This window comes from Xiphophorus couchianus, chromosome 11, assembly GCF_001444195.1.
Source record: "Xiphophorus couchianus chromosome 11, X_couchianus-1.0, whole genome shotgun sequence".
Classification (NCBI taxonomy): Eukaryota; Metazoa; Chordata; class Actinopteri; order Cyprinodontiformes; family Poeciliidae; genus Xiphophorus; species Xiphophorus couchianus.
The window spans coordinates 14,567,535-14,577,096 of record NC_040238.1 but is presented as its reverse complement, the minus strand read 5'-3'; the positions used below and the strand labels follow the sequence as shown (position 1 = coordinate 14,577,096).

General features: G+C 47.9%; 1 protein-coding gene across 3 annotated transcripts; it reads right to left on the bottom strand.

Annotated features, from left to right (window-relative positions):
• Nucleotides 1-2: 2 nt before the first annotated feature.
• Nucleotides 3-8,119, bottom strand: oatx (organic anion transporter X). 3 transcript variants are annotated; one of them, XM_028030382.1, is made up of 16 exons: nucleotides 7,913-8,111; nucleotides 7,659-7,739; nucleotides 7,413-7,580; nucleotides 6,752-6,825; nucleotides 6,552-6,681; nucleotides 4,297-4,400; nucleotides 4,005-4,159; nucleotides 3,484-3,652; nucleotides 3,052-3,175; nucleotides 2,865-2,980; nucleotides 2,057-2,111; nucleotides 1,817-1,976; nucleotides 1,372-1,480; nucleotides 1,215-1,293; nucleotides 767-894; nucleotides 3-419 (listed from the first exon to the last, which is right to left on the bottom strand). In XM_028030382.1, exons 2-16 carry the CDS (start codon nucleotides 7,683-7,685, stop codon nucleotides 269-271), a joined length of 1,749 nt encoding a protein of 582 aa, XP_027886183.1. In that variant the 5' UTR covers nucleotides 7,686-7,739; nucleotides 7,913-8,111; the 3' UTR covers nucleotides 3-268. The 3 variants fall into 3 exon arrangements, 1 of the variants encoding a protein (XP_027886183.1); XR_003597121.1 differs by having other exon boundaries at nucleotides 281-419; nucleotides 637-894; nucleotides 7,913-8,117; XR_003597122.1 differs by having other exon boundaries at nucleotides 367-419; nucleotides 1,215-1,289; nucleotides 7,913-8,119.
• Nucleotides 8,120-9,562: the final 1,443 nt, after the last annotated feature.

Here is a 9,562-nt window from a genome sequence, read left to right as displayed (position 1 = left end):
ACTCAATTTATCAACATGTTTATTGACGGCAGCCAATAAGTGCTTCAGACAATAATCAGTAATCAATAATCAGTGTCTTCAGTCAATTTATTCATATCTCAACTCAAGACATTAAACGCCATTCATCATCTGGTCAGCTCATGTTCTCATCTATAAACAATCACCTGCTAATTGATTATAGATTAAATTTCACTGTTAAAATTGTCCACATGTCTAATTGGTCTGCTGTGATTGGCCCAGACCCTGTGATGTAGCATCCTGTGATTGGTTAGAGAGCATTGAGGCCACTACCCTCTTTCTCATTCAGTCCTTTTAAGGCCACGCCTTCCTTTGTGACCACGCTGCAGTCATCAGGAGAAGACACGCCCTCTTTCAGAGCCACGCCCTCATTCAGGTGGGAGCCACAGCTTCCTCCAGTCCTTGACACACAGAATAATTAATGATTCCAATCAGGTTATTTATTAGAGGACAGAACTGATCAGAAAGCTCCAGGGTCATGGAGGAGCAGCGCTCTGGATGCCGTCCATCAAAACTTCCCAGAACCCAGAAAAAAGAACCACAGAACCACGATCACAAGGATCCAGATACCGGGTCTAACCTCAAGATCCCACTGCAGGATCCCACGGTGGGACCTACCTCGGCAGGTTTTGAGTTGTTCTGTTTGTAATGTTTGCGTTGTTTCATCAGAACCGGCTGAGGTGCAGCTCTCTGTTTTGGGATTCGGGTCAGAACCTGAAGAGTTCTGGAGCCGCAGCAGACAGCTCACCTGTTTTCCTCCACATCCTCGATGGTGTCGGGCAGCGGCTTGTTGAGCGTCTCCGGCAGGAAGCAGGCGAAACCGCTGGCCAGCACTGCAGCGCCCCCATAGACCATACTGGGTAGTGCAGGAAACACCTGGCAATGTGAAGAACAGCTCTGTGGGTCGGTTGCTACGGTGATGATGTGATACTGTACGTTTAAGCGGGGAGGTAAAAAAAATCTGACATTTACCTTGTTCTAACTGAACCGTTATGATCAATAATTAATCAATACCTAATGTTAGCTTCCTAACAGCTGGACTGTAATTGGCCAAAACCGAACCATGTTTACATCTCAATTGGACCTGTTGTACCGAAGCTGAATAAATACTTTCTTGTCCAAGCGGACCAGCTGCTGTTTAGCTATAAAATGTACCAGAAGGTTCTGATTTTGGTTCTGGTTCCAGTCAGGCTCACCTCGTCCAGGATCAGAACTGCAGGCGCTGCCATGCTGCCAATCCTCGCCATCGTGGAGACGAAGCCCATTCCTGTCTGCCTGGAAAGACATCACAACATGTTCTGGTAACCGGGTCAGAAGTTCTGATGAGGATGGAACCGGGCCTGTTGGACCCACCTGATGACAGTGGGGTAGAGCTCTCCGGTGTACAGGTAGACGGTGGTGAAGGAGGCCGATGTGAAGGCTTTACCCAGACAGGCTAGGGTGGTTCTGAGGCTCTGCATGTCTGCAGGATAGAGACCAGAACCAGAACCAGATCAAGACAACAGACCGGGTTAAAACCAGAACCACACATCACAAAATGATCAGGGTTAGAATCACAGATTAGAGATTAGATCCGGATCAGAACCAGTGATTTGGCCTGAGTCAGAATCAGAACCACACTGTGAGTCGGGTCAGAATTTAACACATAATCTGAACAAAGATTAGAGACGGAGTCAGGATCAGAACCAGAACGGGAGATAGTTCTGGAAACCCAATAAAGACGGGGTAGAGATCAGATCTGGAATCAGGGTGAGTCAGGACTGGATTTAGGATCATATCAGAACCAGAACCTCTGTACCTGTGGGGACAAAGATGTTGGCAAAGATGATGACAGCTGACAGGAACAGGCACGACACCTGGGAGACCCGCCTGCCCAGGTAACTGAGCATGCCCAGAGCCAAGAACTTTGCAGGAATATCTACGGCTCCAAAGATGATCTGCATCAGGTAAATACTTACCTGGAACGACCCACAGCCAATCAGAATGCAGTTCACTCCAGAAACAAGGAAGACGGGTGAGCAGAAATCAGAGAACTCACCCCGAACTTCTGCAGGTCCATCGCCAAACCATAGTAAGCAAAACTGGTGGAGAACCTGCAGACAGGTACACAGGTAAACACCTGCACAGGAAGAGATTGTAATAGAAAATTTTGTTTTTAGCCTTATTTCATCTTTGATGGAACTGATGATACATTTTTAACATTTATTTACTGATTATAGCTGCTGTGTTTTTGTATTTCTGCAAGATGTGTTTTTCCATTAAAGAAGTTTCCAGATAATGTTTAGCTGTTTCTGCAGCTGTGATAGTATAAGAGACCTGAAGACATCTTGGGTAAAATGCTTAAGCTGGCAGTTGTCTTAAAGGACTGACGTGTGGAATGTAGTTTGTACCCTTGTTCGACCCAGCACCCATGAGAAACTGACAAAGAAAAATTAGAAGTTTCTCCTGAAACCCTTATCGGTTCTCTTTCCTGCCATAAAGTCGTCCCCTCCAAGAGGTGAGGGATAGTTCATGAGGTGGGGGTAAGCACTGTGGTCCATCTGGCAATAGATCAGACTTTGGGTGGGTCTTTTCCTTGCTGTGACTTTACAACAATGTGATGTGACTGTGTTCAGGGCTCTTCTCCTGACTGCGTTCAGTGAGACGGGACTTCGAACGCTTTTTGCCTTTGAATAAATAAACTTAAAGACAAAGATTAATTGTTCTCTTATTATTGAAACAGATTCTCATTCTTTGATAAATGAAATTTCCATAACAAGATTCACTGTGAACACCTAACCCCAACAGGAACAGCAACATGAAGGAAAGAAACAGGTGAAGCTGGTTAAAACTGGTGAATTTCTCACCAGACGGCTGTCAGACAGATGGAGATGCGTCTTATCCTTCTGGTCTTCACCAGATCGAAGGCTGTAAACGATGAACGGCTCGACTCAATCTCTTTACTCATGTGAGAGTGAAGTACCTGTAGTAACGTGGTGCCAAAGTCAGGTCTTCATTGGTCAGAATACAGCTGTACATGTAGTCAGAGGTTACCTCTAAGGTCAGTTTGTTGATGGCCTCTGGTCTCCGATTGATCCGAGCGACTCTGTGGAGACCCTTTAAGGCTTCCTCAGACCGACGGTTCAGCACCAGCCAACGAGCTGATTCTACATACCACCTGACCAATCACATGGCAGACATTCAACAACCTGACCAATCACAGGACAATCATAGGAAGGTACAGTGGACTCCCCACCCTCCTCATTCCCCACCCCGCCTGTTTTTCCCCGTTCTGGTGTTGGAAGAATCTGTCTCGACTCCATCCCTGGTGCAAAGGTATATTTGGTGTATGAACTATTAAGAGACGTAGCTAGGAGCATTTTTAAACGTGGTCTCGAGTATTTACAGATGTTAGCAGTTGGTGGGCGCCTCTGGTCCCTAACCCCCATGAATCCCGGGGATCCACTGTACCAGGGCTTCACTGACCAGCTGTAGGTGAAGAACAGGAACTGAGGTGCGCAGACGACCAGCTGGAGCTTCCTCCAGTCTCTCAGCCAATAGGCAAGGCCTGCCAAGATCATCTGACCAAAGGTGAAGAAGAAGGAGGTGAGAGTTCCCACTACTGTCCGGGTTTTGGTTGGGATCCACTCCACCTCTGAGGAGAGACAGGAAGGAAGACGGTCAGTAGGCGAGCACAGATATTGCAGCTGTTCTACTTTATCCAACAATAAACAAAGAATGTTAATATTTCTAATAATTACATTCCTCCAATAATCTAACATTTAAAAAGGGGGGAGTACAGAAATTACTGAAATTTTGGTTTAATTTTCTCAATGAAGGAGAAGAAGAAGAAGAAGAAGAGCTCTTCAGAAAAAGTTTTCACTTAAAACATTTTGACGCCCCCTACTGGGGAAATGTGTTGTTACAGCTCTAAGCTCTATAGCTAAATGATTGAACAGACAAACAGACAGGCAACCAGTCAGACATGTAAACAGGTAAACGTGTACTGAGTGAGACTCCGTTGAGGATGATTCCAGACATAGCCATCCCGCTCAGAAACCTGAAGATGCAATAGGCGGTGTATGAAGGAGAGAGGGCGGAGCTACAGCCAAGCACAGCCAGCTGTAGATATGACCATATAAGGACAGACTTCCTGCCAAACCTGAGAGACAAACAGAGTGTTAGGAAATGCCTATGGCTGATAGAAATGACATGAATTCAGACTTAGTATATAGAACATGTCTGATTGTTCCCACAGCCCTGATGGGTCAGGTGAAACAATGACCAGGTGAATCTCACCTGTCTGACAGGCCACCAAACACAATGGCTCCGGTTAAAACGCCACCCATATAGATGGTCTGGATCATCTGCTTCAGAGGACGCAGAGAGCACACCAGGTCCCACTGAGACAGACGGGTGGAGAGATAAAGTCAGGTTGGGGCATTAGAAGCTCTGAAACATGAAGCAATTTATTATCGTAAAGTGAATTAATGTGATTAATGTTGTTATAAATTTGGTCATTAATGTTACTGTTGTTATTAACACTGTTTCTAATGTTGGTATTAATGTTATTAATTAGAGCTGGGCTGCTCAGAGTGGTAGCATGTTGGAGTCGCTTTGAACTTTCATTGACATTTTTTCTTTTTCAAACTTCCATTCTTGCCTTTCTGGAGTAAAAGCTGAAATAATACCACAGCTGAAGCCAGAAGTCCAAGAGGAGTCGAAAAGGAAGCGTCCATTTCCTGTTAGGAGGATGGAGTTATTGTCATACTGCAGGATCCAGTTTGGCTTCAGTTGTAATATTTTGACAGATGGTCTCAGATTCTCCTCTACCTCCCTCTGACAGATGATGAAGTCCATGATGGATGTGAGATGGTCAGGTTCTGCTTACCTATCTGAGGAAGCAGACAAGCACATTTCAGGAACCCCTGAAATTTGCTTATCACCATGGAGACGGAGACGCCATCATACACCTGCTCCACCCGCCTGTCACCTGGACAAAGCAGCGGATCTGAGGATCAGGTTATCTGATTTCTCCATTTAGCATAATCTGCTCTACAGATCGGTGAGTCTCCAGCAGACTCAGGTGGCGCCTCGGCCTCACCTGGATCTATGGCTGCCTCACTAACAGACCACAGTTTGAGACAAGGACTGTGTGGAGTCGGTCTCGTTTCAGCGCATGGCTGAAGCTGAAGCGCATGGCTCTGGTTCTGGAACCAGCCTCCTTGAGAGAGGTTGGACACTCTTCCACTCTGGAGTTGCCCATGGTGAGAGGCGACGAGCAGGAGTGAGCAAACTTGTTTCACCAAATCTTGGTGCCTGAACATTGGTGTTCAACCCGCTGAATGAGAGGGTAGCCTCCCTCCGCCTATTAATGGGGGGACGGGTTCTGACTGTTGTTTGTGCTTATGCGCCAAACAGCAGTTCAGATTATCTTCTCTTTTTGGAGTCCTTAGAAGGGCTACTGGAGAGTGCCCCTCTGGGGGATTTTCACGCCTCCATTGTTGAGGCGGCTTATTGGAGCGGCAACCCTCCAACCTGCTGGAGGACACCTTCAGTGAGAGATGCTGTCAGGCTGAAGAAGAAGTCCTATTGGGCCTTTTTGGCCCGCGGGACCTTAGAAGCAGCTGATGGGTACAGGCAGTCCAAAGGGTGGTTGCTGAGGCAAAAACTCGGGAGTGGAAGGAGTTCAGAAAGGCCATGGAGAAAGACGTCTGTCTCAGGAGAGGGAAGCAGTACGGCACCAACACTGTTTATAGAGGGGATGGTGTGATGCTGACCTTGACTCGTGACGTTGTGGGCCAGTGGGCAGAATACTTCAAAGACCTCCTCAATCGCACCAACATGCCTTCCATTTTCTTTGCAAGGTGTCTGGGCTCTCCCTTAGAGAGAGAAGCTCAGTCATCCAGGAGGGGCTCAGAGTAGAGCCTCTGCTCCTTCACATTGAGAGGAACCAATTGAGGTGGATCAGCATGTGGTGAGGATGGAGACTTCCTGGTGAGGAGTTCAGGTCCTACCAGGAAGAGACCCAGAGGAATGGCTTAGGAATATAAAAACCTCAGTGTTCATCTGGACAGATTGGAGACGCAGTTCTCTTGAAGAAGAACAGAGCGACAGGAGGAAGATAAGATCCGTCAAGGTTTTTATCTAACATCAGTCTGTTGATGAAAGCGCCATCAGAACTGAACTAGGGACCTGAATAGATGACGATGCAAAGAAGGATTTTTCATTAAACCAAGTAAATTCTAGCTAACCCTGTCCATTCTCTTCATCAGAGTGTCTTCAGTCAGAGGCTTCTTCAGATTCACTGTAACAGACTGCTACGGGAGATCTGTCCTGCCAACAGCCATCACGATCTACAACATTTAATTTCCTTTTGGGATTAATAAAGTACTTGAATTTGAATTTAATGCTATTATTAATGTTATTATCAATGTTCTTAATGCTATTAATCCAGTTAGTAATGTTATTAATGCTGTTAATGTTGTTATCAGCCGCAGGCTGAATCCAAACCAATCATCTCCTGCTTTCCATCAGCCAATCACAGCTGTTACCTCGGAGACGGTGGTGGCTGAGAACTCTGATTGGTCGAAGCTCCATCCATCCACGCATCCTTCGGTCTGCAGCTCGCTGGCATTCAGAGAAATGTTCAGGCTCAACATGTGCCACTGCGGCTCCACGTACCTGAGTTAGGACAGGAAGTCATGTCAGAGATGTCGCCACAAAGGAGAACAAAGGGCAGAAACCAGTTTACCTCCTGCAGCGGTCGAGTCTATTGCCTGAAGGATCTGGAGGGATGAAGACCTTCAGCAGCTGCTGCTCGTCCACCTGAAGCAGCCAATCAGAGCCCCGCATTAAAACAGCCAATCAGAGCTCCGCATTAGAACAGCCAATCAGAGCCCCGCATTAGAACAGCCAATCAGAGCTCCACATTAGAACAGCCAATTAGAGTGCATCAGCTTTGTTTCATGAGTATTGCGTGAACATAAGCAAACCTTTCCTGCTGTGGAAAAGCGCAGCAGCCACACAAACGTTTTCAGCCGACGATAATGAAACTGAGCCTCATTTAGCCTGGTATACAAAAACATTTGAAGCCATAATAGATCTCCCATCCACTCTGGAGTTATTCTCTGCTGAGTTCGAAGAAACATTTTCACTTGAATTGATCCTTTCTTTTTTTTATTTTTTCTGTTAGGTTTTGTAAGGTGACGCTGTGAGCCTGGAAAGACATGCGGGTTCATGCAGCTGAATGTTTCAGGATTCCCTCCGTGCCTTGTGAGGAAAGCGTGAAAACTCAAACTTAGAACTCTGAAGCACGAGGCCCACACTGAGCCTCCAGCAGCTTCATCATGTCTCCTCTGCTGCCTCCTGATTGGCTGAGTGGCTCTTCCAGAACCTGGAGGAGAGACAGTTACCTGGTAGGTGCGCCCCAGGTCATGCAGGCTCTGATTGGTCGCTGGTTTGCAGTGGTGGACCGGGATTCCTGAGACGAAGTTGTTGAGCAGGTTCTGACTCGCCGTCATCAGACCAGGTAAACTGATTAGTATCACATGGATCCACTGGTACCTGCCAAAGCCGCCCACCTCAACCATGGCAGCCAGACAACAGTAAAGTTACTCATCAGGTGATAGGAGCGCCGCAGAGGAAGAGAGCGGACTCACCTGGTCCAGCAAGTCGGTGAAGCCCATCCCAGGGTCGCAATGTGGACAGTCAGGAGCGGCCTGGACACGTCAGTGTCCGAACTGCAGGTCCGTCACAGCAAAACTCATCAACCACCCAAAACCTACCCACTAACATCCCGGACCGCCCAAACCCCCCGTCTTCCTGGGACCCGAAACCTGAACGATCTGAACAGTCTGGGGAAATTCCTGAAGGATTACAGAAAAAGAAAAGAGGATTTTCTGGCTGTACTTACCGTCTGCAGGCTGCTGGAGGACTGGAGGACTGGAGGACGGAGCAGAGTGGAGCAGCAGAGGACGACTGCAGGGGGTTAATGATTGGACAAGGAAACAGAACTGAGTCCAGCACTGAGCCACTCTGGTTGATGCTAACGGCCTCGGATCAATGAGTCTCCAGAAGGTTAACCTTTGACCCTACGGCCAGTTTCACCAGTCCACCTGCTGCTTTGACCTGGGTTGGTATAGAACACCCTGTCCCGCCCTCCCACCTCCGTCTGTTTCACTGACCCGGCTCCTCGCTGGTCCAGCTGAGTCCCAGACAACAAACATCCCAGCAGGTCGGCCGAGCCTCGCAGCATCTGTGGTCGGTCACATAGTTTGTCACATAGAGCCGCTCAGCCAATCAGGAGGCAGCAGAGGAGACATGATGAAGCTGCTGGAGGCTCAGTGTGGGTCTCATGCGTAAGAGTTCACAGTTTGAATTTTCATGCGCCCCTCATAAGGCATGCAGGGAATCCTGAAATATTCAGCTGCATGAACCTGCATGAGGCTGCGCTGCGTTCCTCCATTCATCCTGATCTGCAGGAAGCAGAGCTGCAGGTGCTGCATGGACCGCCCTGGTTCCGCCCACAAATACATAAATATGCACAACGCTTCTGCCATGACTCGCAGGAACCATGGCAACAACCCTTGATTTCCAACAGTAAAAAAAGACGTCTTTCTAGGCTCACGGGATTTTCTTACAAAACATAACAAAAATAAAAGGGTTAGGGTCTCCAGCAGCCCGCAGATGCTAGGGTTAGCCCTAACCCTACCCCAAAAAGTCAAATTTAGAGAATATGATCAGTTCATGGTAGCATCGCTGCCTTGCAGCCAGAAGGTCCTGGGTTCGATTCTGAGACCTGGGCCGGGTCTCGGTTTGCATGGTGGATTCTCTCGGGGTACTCCAGCCTCCCACAGGAGGAAGACTAGGTCTCTAAATTCTCCTCAGGTGTGTGGTTCATTCTGTCTGTCTCGGTGATGAATTGCTGACCTGTCCAGAGACACATGAGAGCATCACAAGTAGAATATAAATCTGTTCTATTCATAAAGATCACCGACACCCGGGAACCGGACAGTAGCATGAGGTCCAACTTAGGGAACCTGATAGACCAACAGGCGACCTCCGGTCTGCTCCAGCCTGGGTTGGGTCATACCTCACCAGTAGTTCTTCCTCTACTGCCCCCGCCTCAAGGCGTCCCCCAGGGCTCGGTGCTCTTCTGTTCGTCCTTTACCTTCTCCCTCTTGGAAGCATCTCCCTTCAGCCCTCAATCTTCACTGCTATGCAGAAGACCTTTCACCTTTACATTCCACCAAACTTTTCCTAAGCTGAACCACGACAAACGTAATGATAGACTCCGCCCATCCTAGACTCCACTCAAAACTCTGCTGCTCTCACTCCCTCACCCTATGTAGTGCAATGAAGCAGCTCCATCCTCAAGGTGACGTAATGTGAGGCGAGACGCTCACTGCAGTGTGTTGACCTAAAAAGGACCTGACGGTGTTCCTGATGGCTGGGTCTTTAGATCTTTAGTCTGTTCCCGTCTCAGGTCAGAGTCCCACCCTGGCTCAAGTTCTCTATCATAATTCACATTCCTGGAAAATCACCTCATTGGTGAGGAAATGTT